The sequence below is a fragment of the Wolffia australiana genome, chromosome 4 (genome assembly GCF_029677425.1).
Source record: "Wolffia australiana isolate 7733 chromosome 4, ASM2967742v1".
Taxonomy (NCBI): domain Eukaryota; kingdom Viridiplantae; phylum Streptophyta; class Magnoliopsida; order Alismatales; family Araceae; genus Wolffia; species Wolffia australiana.
The window spans coordinates 10,698,253-10,724,301 of NC_135838.1; the positions used below are offsets into that span (position 1 = coordinate 10,698,253).

A 26,049-nucleotide genomic window follows, 5' to 3' on the forward strand; every position below is an offset into this window, starting at 1 on the left:
AGCTGGCAAGACAAAACATGGGGTGTTCCGGAGGCAGGTGAACAACCTAGAGAGGAAGAGCGATACTGAGGCACACAATGATGTTCTCGAAGGGTGCCCATTGGAGAGGTCACAAGTGGAACCCCTGAGATGGAGGAGGTGAGACAAGGCATAAGGGGAAAATTTCAGATTCTAGAGAAGGCAGAAATATGACCTCCGGAAAGGGTCTATATGGCGGCCTATATTGCTGTCAATGGCTGGACGCAAGCGGTCAATGGTCCTATAAAAGGATGGGCAATCAGAGGGGGTGCATGCTTCGCTCAAACTGGAAGCATTTGACATCCCAATGGGCAACAGGATCAGTCCAATATTGGAGGCTTTGATCAAGCCATTTGGAACTCTCCAACCAACAGGCCAGATACAATTCTTTTCCTCTGGACTTGTATCTGGTGACCCCAACATTGTGGTAATGGATGCAGAGGGGCTCAAGGAGCCAAAATTCCACCTATGATCTGACAGCTCAGCCCAGAGGGTACTTTTGAAGTTAGGCTGTTCACACGATGATCGCCGCCAACTTCAAAAGCGAGAAGGGTAGAGGTTGAAGTGGGTAGTGAGACGGATATCATACATGATGCGGAGGCCTCACCATCAATGTCTGAAACCCCACAATACAAGTGCAGACAACATAGTGGGAATCTAGTTAATCAGACACACCACTAGGGGGGGGGGGGCGCAAAAAGGCAAGATCCAACATCACTTGCACAATCCATGTGTAGCGTTCAGTCAAAGGAACGCAGAGTGAGACCATGGAATACAACATCCAAGGAGATGCACCATCAGAGGGGGAAGCACAACTGGAATTGGAGAAGGTAGAGGGAGAACATCATCCAGCCCTCAGGCATTCCAATAACTAAAAGAATCGATGCCCCCGAGGAAAACAGAAGTTGAGGGATGTTTGAAAATCGTTGGCCAGTGTCCGAGACAATACAAAAACGGAGAAATCCAGGGGACAATATAGTGTATTAAAGTAAGAAACTGGGAGTTAAACAGGAGAGGGATTTTGGAGTGGGCAATGGACGGGAAAAGCAATTGTTTGATGTTAGCGGTTTGGGGACGGAGAAGTGGTAACATGGTGGATCTTGACCAACCGTCCACCACCTCTTGGGCACCATACATGGAGATTGCCACCATGGATATGACAGCCAGTGGGGTTGCCGAATGGGGAGGACAAAGACTCTCCCTTTATTGCCAAGTAAAGGAGATTGCTGCCGCAATGGGACTTCAGCGGGCACAGAACAGGAATGGGAAGCCAATGTTAAAACATGAAGTGTCTCATGGAGCGGTGGAGGCCTCTGAGATTAGCAGAGGAGAGGGATAATAGGAAGATACTTCAGAGAATGGGCAGTTACGGTGCGTTGTTTGCAAGAAACTTTTGTTAGTGAGATATATCTTGTATGGGTAATTGGCCGCTATGTTTAGCCCATTACCCTCTTATTCTCGTTTCTCTCTCCTAGGGTATATATACCCAACTCATGTACCTTCACTATTATGGGATTATTCTTCTTCTCTCAATCTCATCTTCTTCCTCCTAACCTAGGTTAGGGTTTCACATGGTATCAGAGCAAAGCTCTTGATCCAGACCTTCCTCCTTGCTTCGGCTGCCACTGTCTGCCTTGCAGACTCACCAGCCTTGCTTCTCCCTTCTTTCCCCTTTCTGGCGATCCGTCTCGCAGCCGCCGCAGCCCTAGGCTGCCGCCCACAGACGCCGACCGCTCTCCACAGGCAGCAGCCGCCAGCCGCAGCCCTAGGCCGCCGCCCGCAGCCGCCGCTCGCTCTCCGCAGGCAGCAGCCGCCAGCCGCAGCCCTAGGCCGCCGCCCGCAGCCGCCGCCCGCTCTCCGCAGGCAGCAGCCGCCAGCCGCAGCCCTAGGCCGCCGCCCGCAGCCGCCGCCCGCTCTCCGCAGGCAGCAGCCGTTAGCCACAGCCCTAGGCCGCCGCCCGCAGCCGCCGCCCGCTCTCCGCAGGCAGCAGCCGCCGCCCGCTCTCCGCAGCCACAGCCCTAGGCTGCCGCCTGCAGCCGCCGCCCGCTCTCCGCGAGCAGCAGCCGTCAGCCGCAGCCCTAGGCGCCGCCCGCCGCCGCCCGCCCTCCACAGGCAGCAGCCGCCAGCCGCAGCCCTAGGCCACCGCCCGTAGCCGCCGCCCGCTCTCCGCAGGCAGCAGCCGCCAGCCGCAGCCCTCGGCCGCCGCCCGCCGCCGTCGCCCGCTCTCCGCAGGCAGCAGCCGCCAGCCTGCCCCTCATGTCTACCGTCAACTCAGGGTCCTCGTCTGACGAGAACCCCCCGGTGCAGGCTCCCGTCTTCACCGCGGCCGACTTCGGGAGAGACCTCCCTTCTCCGAAGATCGGTCTCCCTCTTCCTCCTGCTCCAGAGTGCTGTCGCTTGAGCGCTCCTCAATTGTTGGCCTGGATCAAGTTCGTGGAGTCGACACTCAAAGGCCGGCTTCTCCACAAACATTTGATATGCCCGCCGCTTGCCCCGACCGACCCGCACTATGGTGCCTTTGATGCTGAGCAAAATTTCATCCACTCCTGGCTGCTGAATCACACGCTGTCTACTTCGGTCTACGATAAGTTCCTCCACTTGACTACCCCGAAGGAGATTTGGGATTATGCCCACAAGTACTGTGGCCATGATGCCGACCACTGGCGCATCTTCTCGCTTGTGGAGCGTGCGAATGCTCTCCGCCAAGGGACGCTGTCCATCATGGACTACAGCTTGGCTCACAATGCCCTGTGGCGGGAGGTTGACTACTACATGCGGTTGGTGACCGCGCAGAGTGGACCGGCGTCATGCTCTTCGTCTCCGCTTCTTGTCCTTCCTCGATCGCCTCAACCCGGAGTATGCCGAGGTGCGTCGCCGCACCTTGCACACCCGGGGCACTCTCCCGGAGTTTGATGCCGTGGTCAAGGACCTGATTGAGCTGGAGAGCAGTCTTCGCCGTGATCGTCCCGACATGGCGAACCCGGCCGACTCCACTGCATTAGTCTCCCGCTCTGGGGACTCGCCTGGGTTACTGCGGCGTCCACCGGTGCCTTCCCACTCTGCTCCCCCGGACTCGGTTGCCGACCCGCGAGACAAACTGGTTTGTACTTACTGCGGCAAGCGCCGCCACACGGCGAAGCGGTGCAGGAAGAAGCAGTTTGATCTCCAAGCTGCCAAAGATGCCAAAGCTCATGTTGCGGCTGTCCCTGCCCCGGCTCTCTCCTCGACTGGCAGTGCCACCGTCACCATGGAGCAGTTACAGGCGGATCTTGCTCGGTTGTCTGCGCAGATGACCGCCCTCCAGACTCAGCCTATGGCTTCCTTCGGGACGTTCGGTGCGCCTCTTGCCTCTACTTCTGATTCGTGGTATTGCGGACATACGGCTCTCACCGCTCCTCTCCTGTCGGATACCACTTGGGTGCTTGATACGGGGGCCACGGAACACATGACCCCGTTCAATCACCGGTTCGTATCTTATGAGAGGCATGGTGGGAACCGGGCTGTCCTCACTGCCGGGCGGGCGTCTTGAGTGGCTGATATCGGGACTATCCACGTGGATGGTCTTGGTTTCATCCCCAACGTTCTCCATGTTCCGTCTCTTCGAGCTTTGCTTCTATCACCGCAACGCCTTGTTGATGCGGTTCAGTGTTCCTTCCACATCCAACCTGATGGGATCTTCTTGTCTAACAAGGTGCGGAAGATTACACCGATTAGACGGGATCGGGGATTGCTGCTGTTCGAGGATGGGGGCCGATCGTGTATCATGGTGCAGCGCAGCCTTCACACCACGGCTGACTCGCGCGACCGCCTTCAGCTCACTCATCAGCGCCTCGGCCACCCGCGTTTTCTACTTTACAGCGTTGCTTCCGTCCTTATGTATGGGCTTGGACCTTCAGACCGTTGTTTGCGAGGCATGTCAGTTAGCCAAACATCGACGTTCGTCATTTTCTCCATCTACTTCCCATACGACGGTGCCGCTGTATCGTGTTCACAGTGATGTGTGGGGCCCGGCTCCGCGGCCTAGTCTGAAGGGGCACCGCTGGTTTCTCCTCTTTGTTGATGAAGCCACCCGCTACATGTGGACTTACTTGCTGCCTACCAAGTCCGCTGTCGCGCCACCGTTCAGCAGTTCTGCACAATGGTTCAGACTCAGTTTGGCCACCCAATTCAACGTTTCCGCTCGGACAACGCTCGCGACTACGTCAACCAGGAGCTGACCTCGTACTTTGCTACATGTGGTGTTCTCCATGAGACGTCCTGCGTTGCCACCCCGGAGCAGAATGGCATGGCAGAACGTCGGATTGGTTACGTGACATCTACCGCCCGCACTCTGCTCGTGAACTACTCCGTCCCTTGGACATACTGGGGCGAAGCTGTCTTGACGGCCACCCACCTCGTCAACCGGCTACCGTCTCAGACTCTTCAGTTCTGTAGTCCGCTCGATCGTATGTCGACCGCCTTTCCAGCTGTGACATTACGAACGGGCCTCCTTCCTCGTGTCTTCGGGTGCACGGCATACGTCCACGACACGGCGCCCACTTTGACGAAGCTTGACGCCCGTGCCCTCAAGTGCGTCTTCGTCGGCTACTCCTCTCTCCAAAAGGGGTACAAATGCTATCACCCTCCCACTCGTCGTTTCTTCGTGTCTGCCAACGTCACCTTCGCTGAGTTTCAACCTTTCTTCGCCGCCTCCTCTTCCGGCCTTCCGCTTGGCGAGGTTTCCTCATCCCCTTTGTTAGATCCCTTTCCTCCTGCTGCGTCCCCAGCCAGTCATTCCCCTACGGACGTGATTCCTCCCTCGTCGTCCCCTCCTCAGCTGTCTTCCACTTTGGACCCGAGTAACCCCTCTCCTTTGCTTCCCACTCCACCCGAGTCCTTTCTTCCTGCCCGGCCGTCCTCTCCCACTTCCATTGCTTCCGCTCCTACTCCCGTTGGTTCTCCCTCTCCGTCGGCCCCCTCTAGTGCTGACGATGACTCTCTTGACTGGCCGATCGCTCTTCGCAAAGGCGTCCGCCAGTGCACCCGCACACCTCTCTACCCCCTCTCTCATTACCTCTCCTACGACCGCTTGAGTCCCTCATACCGTCTCTTCTTGACCCGCATTACTTCGGTCTCTGTCCCACGCCGCCTGGCCGATGCCCTTGCCTGTCCTCATTGGAAGGCGGCTATGGACGAAGAAATGCGGGCTCTGGAAAAAAACCATACTTGGGACGTCGTTCCTCTCCCCCCGGGAAAGAAGGCCGTGGGGTGCAAGTGGGTTCACACCCCGAAGCACCGTGCGGATGGCTCCCTTGAGCGTCGCAAGTCTCGGCTTGTCGCTCGGGGCTTTACGCAGTCCTACGGCATCGACTATTTCGAGACCTTCTCTCCCGTGGCGAAGATGGAATCCGTCCGTCTCCTTTTGGCACTCGCCGCTCATCATGGGTGGTTGATCCGGCAGTTTGACGTGAAGAACGCCTTTCTCCACGGTGATCTTGAGGAGGAGGTCTACATGAGCCACCCGGGTATCCTCGGTCCTCCGGGCACAGTCTGCAGATTGCGGAAGTCCTTGTATGGACTGAAGCAGTCTCCGCGGATGTGGTTCGGACGCTTCTCTTCCGTCATGCGCGCTGAAGGTTACACTCAGAGTAACGGTGATGCTACGATCTTCTTCCGTCACGGGCCGGCCGGGGTTGCCATCCTGGTGGTCTACGTCGACGACATGCTGATTACTGGCTCCGACACTGCTGAAGCCTCTCGCCTCGGTCTCGCTCTTGCTCGGGAGTTTGAGATTAAGGCACTCGGCCCTCTCCGCTATTTTTTGGGCCTTGAGGTTGCCTACTCGTCTCGCGGCATCTTCCTATCTCAGCAGAAGTATGCTGTTGATCTCCTGGCACTGATGGGCATGACTGATTGCTCTCCTCTCCGGACGCCCATTGATCCCAACGTGAAGTTGGGCGAAGGGGGCGATTCTCCACCGGTCAACCCCTACCAGTACCAGCAGCTGGTGGGGAAGCTTCTGTATTTGACCCACACTCGGCCGGACATCAGCTTCGCCGTCAACCTTCTCAGCCAGTTCATGCACGCTCCGCATGAGATTCATCGCCAGGCCGCCAATCGGGTCCTTGCATACCTGAAAGGCTGCCCCGGGAAGGGCCTACTCTTCCCACGGAGCAATGACCTGACTGTGAAGGTTTATACGGATGCTGATTTTGCTGGGTCCGTCGTCGACTGCCGATCCACCACCGGGTATTGCGCCTTGTCAGCTGGAAAAGCAGTAAGCAGGACAAGGTGTCCCGCTCCAGCGCCGAGGCAGAATTCCGTGCCCTTGCCGATGGGGCGTCGGAAGGCCAGTGGATCTACAGGATCTTGTGCGAACTTCGCGTCAAGTATACCGGCCCGATTCACTTCTACTGCGACAACAAGTCGGCTATTGCCTTGGCCAAGAACCCTGGCCAGACTGGTCGGATCAAGCATATGGAGCGTGACCGCTACTTCTTCAAGGAGCGAATGGATGAGGGCATCTTTGACCTCCAGTTTGTTCCTTCCGCCGACCAGGCTGCAGATGTTCTGACCAAAGGCCTCTCCAACCCCCTCCTGCTACGTGCTGTCTCCAAGCTCGGCATGGACGACATCCACACCTCGCTTGCGGGGGGCTGTTAGTGAGATATATCTTGTATGGGTAATGGGCCTCTATGTTTAGCCCATTACCCTCTTATTCTCGTTTCTCTCTCCTAGGGTATATATACCCAACTCATGTACCTTCACTATTATGGGATTATTCTTCTTCTCTCAATCTCATCTTCTTCCTCCTAACCTAGGTTAGGGTTTCACAACTTTGCTGGAAAAAAGTGAGACACAAGATTTAAACATAGTGGGCAATAGGTCTCCTCGAAGGACTCCTTGCAGTCAATGTGGTCAGATGTTGGGGGGAGTAATGGTAGCTTGGCATGAAGCAGTATTCTCTAAAGTAGACACTTGGACGGGTCAATTGGTCGCTGTATTCACACTTTGACGGAAAAGCAATGATTTTGAGATGGTAGTAGTCTCTGTCTATGGCTCAACGAACGCCACCAGGAGGATTGACCTATGGAGGGAGTTGGCAGGATTGGTGTCCAACTTCCAAGGGTCTTTGATGTTGTTTGGGGGAGACTTCAATATGACTCTGGAGGCGAGACACGGACCCAATGGCAAGGGAGGGTAAGACCAAGACTCGGAAGAAGCTTTTTGGGGCTCAATCCAGTGCTGCAGGTGTTTTTTTTCTGAAATATAAATGGGATGAACACCTGACTCGTCGGAGAACCTCCCATCAGGACCTCACGGTCCCATCCTTTACATTCTGATCAATCAAAGTCTTTTGTTTCTCTCCGGAGCCGTGCGCTGCAGGTATAGAAGGAAGAAGGTGGATGGGTACTTGGACCACTTTGGGCAATATAGCTGCTTAAAAATGGGGTGCTGTTCAGGGAAGGGGCGGCTTCTATCGATGGGGCTTTCAATAAGTGGAAGGGACTTACGGCAGCCCGGTCTCCTGGGATCCTGGATAAATAGAGGAGGGTTTGAACATGTTTGGATGGACAGAGATGGGTCTGTAAGGTTGTACAGGGAGGGAGACTGACTTGTGAGGTGATCATCCCTTTTAATGTTAAACAAAAACAATGCTGAAACTAGGAGAAAAGACACTTTTTTCACCCAGAAACCCATGACCTTATGTCTCAAAATCGGTTAATGATTAGAAGATGAGTAGGTTAATTCAATATTGAGAGAACAAATAAAAGGAGAATGAAGCTCTCTGTATCTTAATTCACTTTAACTTTTAAAGTGTAATAACTGAAATCTCTTTAAATAAAGACCTAAGAACAAAAAGAATCGATGAGTTGCACCTCAATAGAGATGAGCAGTATCAGGGTGCCTTGGGCCCATTTATGACATCCCAAAGTTTTTGTATTATTTGGCTTTCTTTTATCCGCCGTAAATACTGTTATTTTGTGTGCGAAGAAAACAGTGAATAAAATTAACCTGTCAGTTCATTCTTCCTGTGCCACTAGTCAGTCAACATTAGACCCAGAAAAAAAACTGTTGGGAGGAGCATTCCTGATATGTTTCTGTCAGGATCCCCGACCCCTATCAGGGATATTCTGGTGATGTTGGCTCTATTATATTTCACGTTTGTTAGGCTGCTGGTTAAAATATCACGCCCCAGATTATCAGGGGGTCTCTTTGTCTGTTTGAGGTTGTTAGAATGAAGTAGAATATGAGTATTCTATCAATTTTAAAAAATGAGTATGTTCCCAGGGTGGCCGGCTCTTCTTGCGCCCTACCTCTCTCTCTCTCGCCTCTGATCATCCCAAGAGTTGACATCCCTGTCCGGGCCTGATGTCATTTTGTTCCTTCTATCTTTTTCCATCTTTCTTTCTCCCTCTCTCTCTCTCTACCCTTCCAATATCATCCTTGACGGAGACCCTCCGGTGGCCTCCATCAGTATCCTTCTAAGATTTTTTGAAAAATATCTTTCCTGACAAAAACTGGGCCATTTCAAAACAGGCATATTTATTGTTTGGAGAAGAGGAGTATCTCTTCATGTTCCGGGAGGCCTATGAAAGCGTCATGCACTTTCTTCACCTGGATCCATGGTACCTTTTGTCGATTAGTCTTTATATTTTGACGTGTTCCTCACACATACCATTTCTGCTTTTCAGGTACGTTGAAGTAAACATGGATTCAGCTGCCACAGTCTGGCCAGTTTTTAACAGTCTGCAAGCCTTCTGGCCTGGTCTTCAGGTAATTTTACAGCTTTCCTCCTGTATCCCCATTAAAGATTATGTGATTACTTATTAAAGCGACAAATGATGCCATCTTTATCAGGTTTTAGCTGGGGATGTTGATCCTGCAATCAGGACTCATGCAGCCTTCATTAGTGTTTGGAGAAAATATGGATTCACCCCCGAGGGCTTTAATCTTGCAACATTTAACGTTCAGGTATTTCATTCCCGAGGGAAGAAGCCTTTTCAATTTTAAACTTTCTCAAAGTTCTATGTTTGTGAGTTGAGCTTTCTTGACTTATCCAAAAATTTACTCAGTACGGCCAGAGAAGCTACCCACTGCGCCCAGAATTAGCGGAGAGCACTTATTGGTTGTTCAAAGCAACACGAGATCCTTGGTATTTGTTTCTAACAGTCATTTTTTATCACCTTTTTTTGGAAAAAAATTCATGACTCAGGATAAGATTGAAATAATGTATTTGAAGAATGTTAATTTCTGATTAATTTTTTTGAAAGAATTTATGTTTAAAGTTATAGATAATTAAGTTGGATACTGAAAGTGAATAGCTTTGTCTCTCTTGGGACGGTTTCAAGAGTCTTAATCAGGCATAAAAAACTCATCGTCTTAGCCATGAATCCAGGAAAACAAGGAATCCTCTAGTTTTTGTCCTTTCATTCAATATAGTTAATTCACTTCAGGCCCCTGAGCATCTCCCATAGATCTAAACGAGTTCTGTCTTGTTTACGAATCATGTTTCAACTTTGCCTCTATAATATCTTCTTAGATCATTTTAATTTCATACCAAAATATTCTCGCATATATGTTTAGTAATCTATGGGAGTTTTTTGAAATAAAACTATATGATTGGCTAAATGGCAAGATTATGAGATCATCTCATGATCCAAATGTAACGTGCTGGGCTATTTGTCTCATGGGAGCTCGGTCTTTTGTATTTTAATAATGTTCAAGGTATCTTGATGTTGGCCGGGACATTGTTGCAAGCCTGCAAAATAGTGCTCGGTGTCCTTGTGGATACTGCCATATTGCCGACGTTGAGTCTCATGCTCAGGAGGACCGAATGGAAAGTTTCTTTCTTGCTGAAACAGTAAGGTTTTATCCACCATCTTCTCCATCCCACTTGCTTCTTGGTTTTATGATTAAACATAACTCCTAATGAAATCTTCTAAACTTATTTTCTTGACGTTGACTTTTTTCTTTATGTTTGTTATTGTACATATATCCTATTTGTTCTCTTCTGTTTGTTCTCTTCGTCTCTTCTATTTATAATACTTTTTTTTTCTAGTTTACCTTTATTTTCCCATTGTAAATTACTGGCCTATCGGCCACATCAATGTGGTGGTTAACATTTCTCTCTCTCTCTCTCTCTCTCTCTCTCTCTCTCCCCTGTAGCAGGTCATTTTCTTCTGCCAAATTCTACAGTATGCTATATTCATTAAGTAAGTTCTTTTTCTTATCAAAATGCAGGTGAAATATCTCTGGCTGCTTTTTGATTTGGCTGTGGGTCCAGACAATTTAGTCGAAAATGGACCGTATAAGTATGAGAGATACCATCATCTTTTCAGTCACTATTTCCTGTTTCTGGTGAAAACAAGTCCTATATTTTATTTCCTCTTGTTTCCGTTTCACTTCAGGTATATCTTCAACACAGAAGGCCATTTGCTACCTGTCTCTCCTCAAATATCTCTTTCTCACGAACATTGCTCCTACCTTGGAGCGTTTTGTCCTAACGCTGCTGAAAAGACATACGATGAACTGCCCTCTGGTCATCATGAAATAAATATGTCCAGGATATTGGGCACTGACACTAGTGATGGGACGAGTTTTCTGTCTCATCTCAAATCACTAGAGTCTTCTTTTGAAACTGGCTTCGTTAAGGCAAGTTGGAAAATAAAGTGTATCTATCTGTTTAAAATTCTTTTGTATTGATTGAGCTATGACCAAAAATCAACTTTTGATCTGCTTTGGAAGTCTAAATAGGAGGTAGATTTGTAGGATGGGGGCAAAATATCTTTTTCATTAAACTAATACCTGCCTTGACCAAGGATTAGCACATTTTGGACATTATTCTTTATCTTTCTTTTTAGGATTAAATTCCCTTACGTGTCATCTGCTGAATCAGCAAAAACTCATGAGATACTTGGCATTTTTCGAAAATATTATCACGCTCTCACCTTAAATTATTTACAGGGCTCTTGCCCCGGTCTGCACCATGGCCAGAAATTCGGAGTATCTTATAGTCCGAAAATGGAAAGAACTCAGGAGAGTGAGGATATCAGTCACAGGAAGAATGCTGATTCTCAGCAGAGACCTGTTATCATAGTTTCGAATCTTAATGTGGAGCAGACACAAAATGATGCCGATGAAGAATAAGGTACTCTTATTTTCACGTCTCCTTTCAGTTTATGTTTTATTAGTCTCGATTAATACTCTGATTATTTTTCATATTTTCAGAATTTTTTTCCTTCAAAGTGAGGCCAGAAGATTCCTCATGTCTTAAACAGTAGTTTCTACGAAGATAAAATTCTAGGGATTAGGAATCTTGTTCTTCATTTATTCGTTGGTGTGTGGAGAGATGCAATGTAAATGTTGATGACTTTGTTACATTATTTTGGAAGCACAAGCTCTGACATGGCATGTAAATGTTGTTCTCTCTTGATCGTTGGGTTTATTTATTCTTAAAATGAGTTTCAGAACTGATCGACAAGACAGAAGAAACTTCTTGATATTTTATTAATCAGAGGAAGTGGTATTCCTTGGTTGCGATCTTCAAATTAAATGAGGATGCACAACCTTAATCCACTATGCTAAGCCTCCAAGTATTCTTATTTAATATTCCTGGTTTGAGCTTCACATTTCATTGAATCTTTACATACTTGGGTGATATTTAGAAGATAAACAATGAAAATCTGGCCTCTGTATTTTCACAATCCATTTTTTTCATCACATGCATCCTGTTGGGGTTCATCATCATCTTTCATTTCCATGAGAATCGATTTTCTTCATCTTCCAACAGATGTTTCGTATGCCTATACTTGATTACCCTTGATAAAGAAAAATAGGTGGAATTGGATTTGTTATTTTGATAAATATTTATATAATTATTTTCCATAACCGCATCATAATTCTACATTTTGAGATAAACTTCAATATTTAGATAACTGTGACTGAATATTATGAACACTACATTCTATCTTCGTATCAATACGGAATTTTAAGCAAACAAAAGCCGAAGGTGGTAATTGTGGGAAAATATCGAGATTTTACAACAAAAAGCTTCTTAAAGTTTCTCAAAAATCAGGAGAAAACATACTTGACACATAAATTCCAGAGTAAAAAACATGCGTTTGGGTTGTAACATTTTTCTCATACTTATTGCAGAAAAGCTCTGGTTTAAAACCAGCCACAGAAGAAAAAAGGGAAAGTGAAGATATGAAAGGATGATAAGTACCCATTAGAAACTAGCCCACTATCAATTACAAAGTGACATATTTTCTAACATTATGCATTAGGCTTTCTATATACTTACATGATCATAAATTGTTCTATCTAAAAATAAAAACTTTAAAGCTGGTATAATTTATTTATATGGAATTTATTTATATTTTTACGAAACCTTGGTATTACAAAGACATGTTTAAGAAAACATTTTCTGTTTTTAATGAAAGTTAGGCAAGAATACCCATATTTTCCATAAAACCCACATAATATCTCTTTTTTGTCATTATGGCATTGATGATTTGCCATGAAAACCTTTATAAAACTGGAACCTTTCCAAGGCTCCAATTAACTGTGGTAGAAAATTTCAATCGTCTTTAAACGCTAATTCCCTTGCACTAAGTATATCACTTAGTATTGAACAAATTCTACTTGGCTAATGGTGTGTTATATGTTGAATTTTTTAGTTTCATCGTAGGGTTTGAAGCCAAGTAAAGATAGGGACAACTGAGCACTAATCACATTATCATACAAACAAGAAAATACGTTTTTGGACCAAGGGAAAGACTGTTGGCCTGTGAAGTGAATTTATAGATGCAATATCTGTGAACATTTTGAAATAGATTTATTTTTTAAGATGTTGGCGCTTCTTAATTTTCATTTTTTCTAAATATCTAAATAATAAATAAGTGAATAATATAAGATATACATTGCCATAGGATAATAATTCATGACAAATAAGGATAAGAGGACAATCAATTTAAGCACACTTTGACCTGAAGATAAGTTTTTGAAAGGAACCAAAACAAGTATTAAATTTTTATACGTTCTAAGCAGGTTTAACAAGATATTAATGAGATTGATAATTTAGATAAATAAATTATTTAACATCTAGTTGTACAAGAAAATTCTGGGTCTTATATCTTAAAGGGATTGTCGTTATATTGAAATCATGTATGCAAAAGATATGATGGAAACCCTTGTGTATAATATTAGGATCTTTAGACACATTAGATACCAGGTAAAGGTAGAAGGAACGAACAAAATGGAAGTACATATAATTTGAATGGTCCAAACTATATCAATCGTAATTAGATTGTGAAGACTTGATTATGATATCTTCTTAGATAGCATGAATTCTATACTCTGTGTTGCAGTTTATTATTTGTGTGCCACAGGGTCTAACATGAAGAAAATTAAGACACGCATGAGGACAAGATGAATGAAGCGTTGAAAGCCACAGGGTCTAACAAGCTGGACACTTCTAGCCTCTGATTTGGGTGGCCATGATTCCAATAAATTGCTTATAAAATTGTGGCAACATTATAAAAGAATATGTACTTAATTATATTTTTAGTATAAAGACCATGACTACTAGATAGTTAAGAAAAATGTAGGTTGTCCCCTCATTGTGTGTTTGATGAGATGGAAGTTATGTATGTATAACGGTTTTATAGATGGAAGAAAACTAAGAGGGGGATGATATGGTTTTGGAAATTCTCTTAGAACTAGCCTTGAATAAATAGTCTATTTGTCTAATTTAGGAATGAGGCAGATGATAATGATCTAAAAATGATATTTTACACATATTTCTTATTCCAGTTATAAATTCTTGGGTACTCTATAATCCCCATAAAAAATAGATAATCTCTTTCAAATAGTAATCTGGGATTATCTAATACGACACCTGCGAGACCTTCACTACGGAGTCAAACTAAGATACGTAACGGAGATGGCCTCAGAAGAAACTTAACAGTCATGGCCTCTAAAATCTGTATCGCTTCCTATATTGTATGACCCCAGGGGAGAGAAAGAAGGAGAGGGACAAAGAGAGAGAGGGAGAGAGAGAGGGGCAGAGAGAGGGAGAGAAAGAGAGTTAGGGAGAAGTGAGAGAAGCAGAGAGTGGGAGAGAGAAACAGTTAGAGAGGGAGAGAGAGATAGATTGGGAGATGATAGATCCGCAGGAAGCTTGCGCCGAACCTTAAGGATGTTGAAGATCGTATGAGAATAGAAATCAATGTAAAACACACCTCTATCCATTGCATCTTCTCTTAGTCGAATCGAACAAGTTTGAGGGGAGGCCTTTTGGATCAATACCAGATGACTTCCTGAAGTCTCTGTGAGTAATGGGATGCTCAGGAGAAAAGTCAATATACCTTATGACCCAAGGACCTGGCCCCTATTTTTAGGAATAAGTGATACTTAATCCTCTTTAGTCTATCTTAGTTAATCCCATCATTATAATTAAGACAGGCTTAGCCTCTATTCGTTTAATAAACATACTTGTTGTTATACATGTCTTCATCCGGTCATTAAGTGAATCACATATAAATTGGGATTTGTAACTGATAGCTTAAAAATATGCAATTATATACATACATATATATAATTGTCCATATATTAAGAAATTAATCTAACAGGAGCTAGAAAGAGAGAGAGAGGGAGAGAAGCATAGAGAGTGGGAGAGAGTGGGAGAGAAACAGAGAGAGAGAGTGAGTGGGAGAGAAACAGAGAAAGAAACAGAGAGAGAGAGAGTGGGAGAGAAACAGGTAGAGGAAGTGGGAGAGAGGGGAAAACTGAGAGAGATATATAAACAGAGAGGAAGAGAGAGAGACACACACAGAGAGAATGGCAAAGCTTGAGCGGCTGAGTACGCTCTTTCTTGGCTTGGCGGAGCTCTGATAAGATCAGCAACTAGGGGGAAATTTCCGGATGAAAAGAGAACAAAGATTTGAGAAAATACCTGCATTAGACGGAAGATTACAGCATAAAAGCCGCGATATAGCCATGGCCTTATTTATAAATTTTACAAGTCTCTCTAAGCAGGTAATGCCACAGGATAAATGAGCTTGTGCATAGTGATGAGACAGGTGATTAAAGATTTTAAGTCAACAAAAAGACACTTCTAGATAATGATCAGTCTTCTGTCACCCAGTCATATGTTGCTGCATTTCGGTTTATTCATTCCCTTGGTAGGATATGTTGTTGAGTTCATACATGATCGATGATCCGAGCCAAATTGAGTCAGACTGTTAAAACTAAAGCCAAAACCTACGGATGATCAAATCACCTTGTGTAGAGTTGAACACACTAATCCTTTGGTTCCTTGAACAACTCATCTCATAGTGAACAGATGTCTGGACTCTGGGCATATCCACACAATCCTCAACAATTCAGAACTCATTGTCACCCAAGGAGGGTATCGCCTTAGATCTGAGAAGAACTTACTGACATTCCAGTCACATCAGAAGGGGAAGGTGATCAAGTTGTAAGGGATAAAAATGGGACAACTAAGGAGAATGTTTCATGCATAATTCTATCTTAGGACTTAAGTTCTTTTTATACTTGAAATAATTTTTTTAAAAAATCCCTTATACTTTAATTATATCACCTCACTTCCAATAAAACTGTAGTGCGTAACCCTCTATATCCATGTATAGGGTTTGATGGTCTCGGTCCGGTCTGGTTAGCGAGGACCTAAACCTTACCTAAGGATCGGTCCGGCCTTGTCCGGTCCGGTCTGGTCTCGGTCCAAAATGGTATGGACTTCTCGTCAAATGGGGAATTTTTTGCAAAGTCACTTGTAAAACCCATTGTGAAAAATGAAAAGAAAGAAAAATAAAAAGAGCAAAAAGAGAAGGAGATGGGAAAATTAAACAATAAAAGAAGTTTTAAAGAATAAGAGAGGAAGATGAAACTGAAGAAGGTAAAGAAACATAATGAGAAACAAGAAAATCAGGAGAAAGAGGAAGAAGGAAAATAGGAAAAAGGTAACGAAGAAGAAAAAGTAAAAGAGTACTAGAAAAGTAGAAGACTGAGATAGTGGGAGAGAGAGAGAGAGAGAGAGAGAGAGAGAGAGAGAGAGAGAGAGAGAGAGAGAGAGAGAGAGAGAGAGAGAGAGAGAGAGAGAGAGAGAGAGAGAGAGAGAGAGGGGGAGAGAGAGAGAGAGAGAGAGAGAGAGAGAGAGAGAGAGAGAGAGAGAGAGAGAGAGAAAGAGAAGAGAGTGGGGGAGAGAGAGAGAAGAGAGTGAGAGAGAACGGGAGAGAGAGGAGAGCTTGAGAGAGAGAAAACAGGAGAGAGAGGAGAGTGTTAGATCTGCATGAGGCTGGCATCGATTCTAAAGGATGATGAAGATCGTACATGAATGTAAATCAATGTAAAACATACCTCGATCCATCGCGTCTTCTCTAGTTGAATCGAACAAGCTTGAGGGGAGGCCTTTTGGATCAATACCGGATGACTTCCTGAAGTCTCTCTCTGAGTAATGGGATGCTCACGAGAAAAGCCAATTGCCTTATGACCCAAGGACCTGGCCCCTATTTATAGGAAGAGGAGATACATAAGCCTCTTTAGCCTATCTTAATTAATCCCATCATTATAATTAAGACAGGCTTAGCCTCTTCACAATTTATAACCATACTTATTGTCATAAGTGTCTTAATCCCATCATTAAGTGAATCACTTATAAATTGGGATTTGTAACTGATAGCTTAAAAATATGCAATTATATACATACATATATATAATTGTCCATAGATTAAGAAATTAATCTTATAGAGAGAGTAAGGGAGAGAGGACAGGAGAGAGAGAAGAGAGTGTGTGAGAGAGAGTGAATGGCAGAGAAGAAAGCGTGAGAGAGAGAGAGAACGGCAGCAAAGAGAGCGTGAGGGATAGAAAGAACGGGAGAGAGAAGAGAGCGTGCGAGCTAGAGAGAGAACAGCAGAAAAGAAAGCGTGCGAGAGAGAGACAGAGAGAGAGAGATTGAGAGAGAGAGGGAGAGAGAGAGAGAATGGGAGAGAAGAGCATACGAGAGCGAGAGAGAGAACGGGAGAGAAGAGCGTGCAATAGAGAGAGTGAATGGGAGGGAGAGCTTGCAAGAGAGAAGAAGTGAGAGAGAGAGAGAGCACGACCGGAGAAGGGGGGAGAGGGGACCACGACCAGGGGACGGGAAGGGGGATCAAAAAATATATTATTTTTTATTAAATATTTAGTCCGGTCCCTGTCCGGTTTGACCATCAGACCGGATCCGGCCCCACCAACCGGTCCACCCTAAAATGGTGGATCAGCAGTCCCGGTTTGGTCTGGTCTGACCGATCCCTGGTCCAAAATGTCAAACCCTATCCATGTACTAGTCTAGTTAATGTATCATTAAGCCCAATTTATCTTTACCAGCTAATATATTTAAGTATATATATATTATTTATGTATAATTCCTCATCCAGGTGTCAGTATTATGATGACTTTTTCCTAGGTTATCATCACTAGAAGCCTAGGTTTCCACTCTGATGCACACCACCCTCAACTCCGCTACTTGTTGGCGCGCATCCGCCTCCGTCTCCATTCCACCAGTGGCGATAAAATCATCATTAGTCACTATCGCTCCATCGTTCGTCGGCACATATCCGACATAATCTCCATTGCAAACAGCATGGGATCTCTTTCATACTCTCAACTCCACTTATGCCCATCTCCTTCTAGCATCACCTGGTGCTTGTAAAGTGTCGACAAAGGTGCTTTAAATTACAATTAATTACTATTTTCTACTATAAAGTTATATTATAATTCTCCAAATTATTCTATAAAATATGAATAAATTAGGTTAAATAGGATTAATATTTTTGACCTTCCTATTATTATTTTAATTACTTTCTCTAGTTTTATTTATTTAAATTAAACTTAATTCTTACAATAAATTATAAATTCCAAAAAATAGAAAAATAAAGATAATTTTTGCTTATTCAATACCTGCTCCTTGTGGATTCGACCCTTACTTGCTCTATGCTCGTAAGGAAATTTGTATAATCCAGAATTTTTAAAATACATTTAATCCTAATTTATGGTTCATCAAATTTATATAGATCGATTGACTTAAATATATCCCAAAAGTGTATCAACCACTTGATAAAATTATATACTTACATGTCTTAGCATAAGATGCAAGTTATAATAGGTCCCCTTTTGTTTGTATAGATAATTAATTTTTTTGTGTGGTTATATCTTAAACTCACGAATATTAGATAATTTAATTCCCAATTGTACATAGAGCGGAATGATAAGCTATCCACATACCTGAACTCATATTATTAATATATTTTTCACTCCAAGGAGTTTTTTAAAAGAGCGCTCATTTATTTTTATTAATTTTTTCAAACTATAAGAATATACATTTCATTAGCTTTAAAATATTTTTATGTGGATGGTATATATCTTACTGGAAAATTTTTTAAAGCTTAGGGGATATTAGTATGTGTACCTGAAATTTTCAATGAATTGTTTATTATAATGAGTTATTCCTTATGTCTCTTTATGTAAAACCCCCTCATGTGGAAATATAATATTTGAATCTCCAGAATCATTATAAATTAAATTAAATAAAAAATGGAAATTTTTTAGGCCAATATATGTGGACAAATACTATTCATTGAATAGTGCCATAACTCATTTATTTAGACGTGTTTTTAGGCCAATATATGTGGAAAAATACTGTTTATTGGTAGTTTGTACATTTGAATTATTTTTTAGGTGCGTGTCAAGAGAATTAGTCAAATTATCATCAAGTAAACTCACGTTTTGATAGAAAGAATTTTATTTGATTTGAACATAAAAATATCATATTTTATGATCATTGTTTTCAATCTAATGATAACTTATTGGTCATGAAGATTGGAAGTTACTTAAATATGTTTATTTTGAGCTCTTTTCCTTGAATAACATAAGCACATGTAGTTGAGTATTTGATTTTCACTTTCAAGAATTTATGAGGGTAAGAACAGAGGGGAGAATCTCCAAAATCTAGAAAAATATAGCTGATAAATGTGATTACACACTTCTACTAATGGGTGGTAGCCTTAGATCATAAATATATTAATAATATAATAACATATATGCTCTTACACATGTATCAGAGAATAAATCACTCTAGGATATATTTTCATACGAAAAAGGTTTTAAAAATTCAATGACATTTCCATATTGTTTAATGCAAAAGTGGGAATATTTAAATAGTAAATCAAAGATGCCACATTTTGCTCTTGTAAAAGTAAGATAGCACATTTTTCTCTTGTTTAGCGTATTGATGGTCTATGATACCAAGTATTCTATTTGAGTGTTGATAATGAAATGATGTAACTTTGAATTTTATCACATGGATCTGGTGAGATTTATATTTTTATGCCTCCCTTGTAACCCTAAATTTTCCTGCATTGTTGATAATCTTTTGGCATTAGCACAAGTTTTTCTCAACACCAACACAAGCTTTTCAGAAATTTGGGGTGTGGAAGAATATGCTAATTGCTTCTACCAAACGAATCATTACCCCAAATTGATGAAAGGCTTCTCCAAGTTGGTCTTCATTCTCCATGAACTTGCTTTTGGTCTGTTCAACATTTTAGGGAAGGCTTTCATGAATCGAAACACATGATGATGACACTGTGTGGTGAGGTTTTTCATCCACTTCCAAGCTTCATGAAGTATTTATCCCGGTCCTTGTGTGAACTCTTAAATGAGCTTCTGCTCTGTGCTAGTCTTCTAGGGAGATTATTATTTTCTCTAGAAACAGTTGTTCCATTTCACCCCAATTGTTAAAGTCAGGAGCCAAGTTCCTACACCAGTCCTTGTGTTTCTCTTTTGAGGGTGAATGGAACTGAATTGGAGAAATTCATATCAGCACGGATCGTCAGCAGACAGTCCATTATAGGAATGTAAGAGACTAACTATGTGAGATTCAATTTTAACATTTGTACTTCGTAGAAGAGTGTTAACTCTAGTACTTGTCCTACATGTTAAAAGGTTTGCGTAATAACTAAGCCTCATTTTCCTTTCTCCGTGCTGCTCTTGTGCCTTGGTGATGTGCAGGTACCACTCCAAAACTCAAACAGATCTTTGATAGCCCTCCATGTTTCCTTGAGAAGTATATATAGGTATTATCAGAGATGAGGATCTATCCTCTGAAAGCAGAAGTGGTTGGAGGCCATTTAAAGTCTAGACCACCTCCCATTTTAAAGAGCATAGAAGAGAAAGGCTCTATAATGTCAAACTAATCATATAAAATATGCAAATTAACAGTATAACTTGAAAAGAAAAAGATGTGACTGATGTCGTCAGCCTTAGAATTGAAATATCCTCTTCGAACTAGGTATATGAATACAAATTACTGAAATTGAAGGAAAAAGGAGTGTTAGGGTCAACCTTGTCCAATGATTGCTAACATGAGGAACCAAATATTTGGGAAGGCTGGAAATTTTCTTATCCAATGATTTTTTTCAATGTAAGTTCAAAATAACAGAATAAGATCTTTCAAAATTTCATAAAATATGATCATGAGCAGAATGTAGAAATCATTGTCTAATAATGTGCTGAACTGCTTGGCAACTGAGCATATCACCAAATGTCAAAAAATAATATTACTTTTGAACAAATAATATCTCAACTCACTTAAATCACAAGAAATCTAGTCTAAGGATGAGTGGAGGTCAAATCCATGAGGATTATGCATAGAACCAATGATTTCATGCACTCTTTAGTAATTTTGAAAGCTGAAAGAGGATTTGAGATCAGAAAGTTATAAACATATAGATGTGGGAAAAGAGAGAGAGAAAAATGATTCCAACGAGTGATTGAACAAAAAACGGGAACAAGAATGAAGAAAATATCAGCAATCGAGCCAACTCAAGAATCTCTAGTTGAGACAAGAGAGAAAACCACACTTTCTATCCTAATTCTTCATCCCACCTATTCGATAAATCTTAATTATGCATTGTTTTGATGGAAGTTTTTGTCTCTAACCTGAATGCAATGAAGAATGAATCCAATTGTTTCCGAATGAAGGTTTTTGATCGAGAAATTTATTATTGAAGCTTCAAAGTTCAATCGTGATGTTCTTTATTCAAAATTTGAAGTTCCCAGGGTTGAATGTAACATAATCAAGGAGGTTTTTCATCCTACCAGAGGAGAGAAAGCACCAAGATTACCAAAAACTAAAGAAGAAATGCAAAATGATGATTCCAGTTGAAAATCGTTATAAACTAACACAAGTAGACAAAATGTGTATATAAACGATGGCAACCCTCTCTTGGTCATCCTTGGAAACCTTCATCAAGAGTTAACAACCAAGATAAAGCCACACAACGCACTTGCTAGAACCACTTGCCAGCACACTCTATGCCTCTCCTTTTATTTCTTGCCAAACCAGAGAGTGGCACAACCCCTCTCCACTTAAGTGAATATCAACAGTGTGTATTTAATCATGCATGGCCCATTTATTCCAAAATAAATCAAGAAAAATATGGAAAATTTTCGAATCACCTCCGATTTTTTCCTAATTTTCAAAACACTATATCTTTTGATCTATATATAGCATACTTGGGTGAAATTTTCACCAAACTCGTTCTATTTATTGCCGTCTTATCTTCATTCGTCCTGAAATTACAAAATATATGTGAGGAAGTAATTTAAAAAATCATTCCAATGATGGCACATTTGTCTCAGATTCTTTGGCTCAACCATCATCATGTGTACAGCTTTCTTCGTGAATTTTTTTATTTAAGCCCCTTAAAAGTTTCTAACATAAAAATATGATTAGGTGATGATAGTTTGATGTTACAAGAGGTAAAAAACAAACGTTTCACCATTTTCACTCTAAATTAAACAAAGGGGGTTAATGAGTGAAAAAATTGGATGAATGCAAAAATAATAGAAGTTGATGATAAGATGCAGTAAGTTCATGTTAATTATACACGAGAATTGTTAAAAAGTGATGAAATCATGAAAATATACCATACTAACAATGGTATCCCCAAGAAAGATGTAAAAAAGTTTTTTGAATTACCATAATTTTTCTCTGACCTTTATCCCAAGAGTTGAAGCTTAATAATGTTATCCATCCTTTTTTGTGATCCAACACATACATTTCGTATAATAGAACTTTATTGATTTCATAAATTATACTGGTAATGTTAAACTATAGCTTCCTGTCTTTTATCCACAAGATTCAGAAAATATCAAGATATAATATTAGTGGATGTGTAATAGGCTCACCTAATTTTTTTCCAAATGTTAGCATTTGATTGATAGGCTCACCTGAATCTCAGTCAAAATTTTCAATGGACCCTTATTTTCAACCTCTATTTCACTAATTATCTGTTGTAGTCTGGTATTGGAGGTTTCCTTTAGGGAAAGGACGGTGTACTGCTCTATGGAAGATGGGGAGGAAGATATGAGGACGTATACTGTGCAACAGGGAAGAAACCTTTCTCCCATAGAATATTAATAATACAAGATTAAATTTTATCATTATATAAAGTAATTTCACTTTATCATTATTTTCACCATTTTTAAGTATCCATTATATTCATCAATACATAAATACCTTAGTAGGATACGGAGTTTATAATATGGCTGATTTCAAATAAAGGTACACTAGGAAAGTGTCCGCAAAAACATATTCCTTGAGCGTATGAATTCATAGCAATGACTGTTAATGGGGATATTTTACGTACACGATGAAGAAGGAAAAGTGAATGATGTTCTCGTGTACTTAATGTTCCCTAGTGTAGTAAACAAGAAGTGACCCAAGAGATCCATTTGAAAAATACCCTTACATTGGACCATTGCAATTAAGGGCGGAAAACTAAAACTGCTGGAAGGTACACATTTTTTGGCATAGTGTTCTAGATTTGGGAGGCTCTGTTTTAGTAGATGAATGCACATGTCATTATTGTGTACATTCCTCTTTTAACAGAAATTCAAAATTTTATGAATAAAAACCTAACATGGTCAAATATTTTCAGTGTACCAAGGAAAAAAAGTGACTAATTAAGCCTCTTTAATATACTACTGGAGTTTTTCGGGTTGCCGTCTAGTTATTTAATTGCAAATACTTAGAGCTTTACCTGTTTTTTGCTTTTCGAGAAGTTTTCTGAGCAGATCCTTAGTGCCTTAACTATTGCGTTTGTTTTCCATATGACATTTAAAAATTTATAAATTATACTGGAGCGTCATAAGAATGAAACACTATTTATGTGCACAAAATTAACAATGTAAAAGAGATTAAGTTTTCTTAAGTTACAATGGAAGTCTTTCATGTTATTTTAACAAGATTTCAAGTAATATTTGAAGGAAACCTTGTTGTTAAATCTCACCCAACCATGAAAACCAAATTATTTTGTGACCTCTGCATCCAATCATTAAGATAGGGTTTGACGGTCCCGGTCCAGTCCGGTCCGTACTTTTTGCGAGGACCTAAACCTTACCTAAGGATCGGTCTGGTTCCGGTCCGGTCTTGTCCGGTGGTCCGGTCCGGTCCGGTCCGGTCCAAAATGGTATGGACTTCTAGTCAAATGGGGAATTTTTTGCAAAGTCACTTGTAAAATCCATCTGGAACAATGAAAAGAACAATAAAATAAAAAGAGCAAAAAGAGAAGGAGATGGGAAAATTGAACAATAAAAGAAGTTTTAAAGAAGAAGACAGGAAGATGAAACTGAAGAAGGTAAAGAAACATAATGAGAAACAAGAAAATCAGGAGAAAGAAGCATAAGGAAAATAGTAGGAAAAAGGTAACGAAGAAGAATAAGTAAAAGAATAATAAAAAATTAGAAGACTGAGATAGTGGGACAGAGAAGAGAGTGTGCGAGAGACAAATAACGGGAGAGGGCGAGAAGAGAGTGAGAGAGAACGGGAGAGAGAGGAGAGCGTGTGAGAGAGAGAGAAAACGGGAGAGAGAAGAGAGAGCGTGAGAGAGAGAGTGAACGGCAGAGAAGAGAGCGTGTGAGAGAGAGAGAGAGAGAGAGAGAGGGGGAGAGAGAGAGGGGGGAGGGGGGGAGAGAGAGAGAGAGAGAGAGAGAGAGAGAGAGAGAGAGAGAGAGAGAGAGAGAGAGAGAGAACGGCAGAGAAGAGAGCGTGAGAGAGAGAAAGAACGGTAGAGAGAAGAGAGCGTGCGAGAGAGAGAGAGAACGGCAGAGAAGAGAGCGTGAGAGAGAGAAAGAACGGTAGAGAGAAGAGAGCGTGCGAGAGAGAGAGAGAACGGCAGAGAAGAGAGCGTGAGAGAGAGAAAGAACGGTAGAGAGAAGAGAGCGTGCGAGAGAGAGAGAGAACGGCAGAGAAGAGAGCGTGAGAGAGAGAAAGAACGGTAGAGAGAAGAGAGCGTGCGAGAGAGAGAGAGAACGGCAGAGAAGAGAGCGTGAGAAAGAGAGTGAGAGAGAACGGGAGAGAGAGGAGAGCGTGTGAGAGAGAGAGAAAACGGGAGAGAGAAGAGAGAGCGTGAGAGAGAGAGTGAACGGCAGAGAAGAGAGCGTGTGTGAGAGAGAGAGAGAGAGAGAACGGCAGAGAAGAGAGCGAGAGAGAGAGAGAGAGAGAGAGAGAGAGAGAGAGAGAGAGAGAGAACGGCAGAGAAGAGAGCGGGAGAGAGAGAGAGAACGGGAGAGAGAAGAGAGCGTGCGAGAGAGAGAGAGAACGGCAGAGAAGAGAGCGTGAGAGAGAGAAAGAACGGTAGAGAGAAGAGAGCGTGCGAGAGAGAGAGAGAACGGCAGAGAAGAGAGCGTGAGAAAGAGAGTGAGAGAGAACGGGAGAGAGAGGAGAGGGTGAGAGAGAGAGAGAAAACGGGAGAGAGAAGAGAGAGCGTGAGAGAGAGAGTGAACGGCAGAGAAGAGAGCGTGTGAGAGAGAGAGAGAGAGAGAGAGAGAGAACGGCAGAGAAGAGAGCGTGAGAGAGAGAAAGAGAACGGCAGAGAAGAGAGCGTGAGAGAGAGAGAGAGAGCTTGCAAGAGAGAATAAGTGAGAGAGAGAGAGCTTGCAAGAGAGAACAAGTGAGAGAGAGAGCGCATGAGAGAGAACAAGAAAGAGAGCACGAGAGAGAGAGCACGAGCGTGAGAGAGAGCACGACAGGAGAAGAGGAGAGAGGGGACCGGAGGAAGGGGGATCCAAAAATATATTATATTTTATTAAATATTTAGTCCGGTTTGACCATCGGACCGGATCCGGCCCGACCAACCGGTCCATCCTAAAATGGTGGACCGGCGGTCCCGGTTCGGTCCGGTCCGACCGGTCCCCGGTCCAAAATGTCAAACCCTAATTACAGATATAACAAGTGAAGCACCAAATGTAAATTAATGGCTTGTCAGGACACAACATACACACACATCCTCGGGTGAAAACGCAATTACTCAGATTTATGGTTAGTGTTGGCCTGTTCGATAACTGTCTAATATCCACTATTGGACAATTGATATCCAATATCCAGATAAAGTCCAGACAATTTCAGATACCAGATATCACTATCTAACTGAAACCTAATATCCACACGATACTAAATATGGGGACAGATATCATAAAGGGTCGGACTGTGGCGGGTCAGATATCTGGATATCGGATCTGACTAGAAAAATGTATAAATACTTTCAAAGGGAGTCTATTCCCAAATAAACTGCTCTCTATGAATCATATGGAGAGGGCGAGAAAAAACGATAGAGAGAGAGAGAGGGCGAGCAAGAGAGAACGAGACAGGGCGAGCGAGAAAAAACGACAGAGAGAGACGGAGAGCACGAGGGAAGGAGAGAAAGAAAGAACCATAGAGAGATAGAGAGAGAGGGTGAGCGAGCAAAACGACAGAGAGAGAGAGGGCGAGCAAGAGAGAAGGAGAGAAAGATAGAGAGAAAGGGCGAGCGAGAAAAAACGACAGAGAGGGAGGGAGAGCAAGAGAGAACGGGAGAGAGAGAGAGGGCAATCGAGAGGGAACGAGAGAGAGAGAACCATAGAGAGATAGAGAGAGAGGGCGAGTGAGAGAGAGAGCCAAAGGGGGAGAGAGAGAGGGCCAAAAGGGGGAGAGAGAGAGAGAGCCAAAGG

The 26,049-nt window shown here is 42.8% G+C and overlaps 2 protein-coding genes across 3 annotated transcripts in view; both read left to right on the top strand.

The window, feature by feature from the left end:
* Positions 1-11,475, top strand: part of LOC144701902 (Glycosyl hydrolase family 47 protein) — a 38,906-nt gene extending 27,431 nt beyond the window's left edge. Inside the window, exons 10-18 of one of the 2 annotated variants that reach the window (XM_078573714.1) lie at positions 8,539-8,627; positions 8,694-8,775; positions 8,860-8,973; positions 9,075-9,154; positions 9,727-9,862; positions 10,243-10,313; positions 10,410-10,653; positions 10,966-11,149; positions 11,230-11,475. In XM_078573714.1, coding sequence (XP_078429840.1) covers positions 8,539-8,627; positions 8,694-8,775; positions 8,860-8,973; positions 9,075-9,154; positions 9,727-9,862; positions 10,243-10,313; positions 10,410-10,653; positions 10,966-11,148 — 999 coding nt within the window. In that variant the 3' untranslated portion in view covers position 11,149; positions 11,230-11,475. Of the gene's footprint in view, positions 1-8,538; positions 8,628-8,693; positions 8,776-8,859; positions 8,974-9,074; positions 9,155-9,726; positions 9,868-10,242; positions 10,314-10,409; positions 10,654-10,965; positions 11,150-11,229 lie in introns of those variants that run through there. The other variant, XR_013581145.1, reaches the window with a different exon arrangement.
* On the top strand, positions 2,275-3,743 carry LOC144701819 (uncharacterized). The gene is made up of 3 exons (XM_078573590.1): positions 2,275-2,768; positions 2,812-3,353; positions 3,710-3,743. The coding sequence occupies exons 1-3, from the start codon at positions 2,275-2,277 to the stop codon at positions 3,730-3,732; spliced, it is 1,059 nt and encodes a 352-aa protein (XP_078429716.1). The 3' UTR covers positions 3,733-3,743.
* Positions 11,476-26,049: the final 14,574 nt, after the last annotated feature.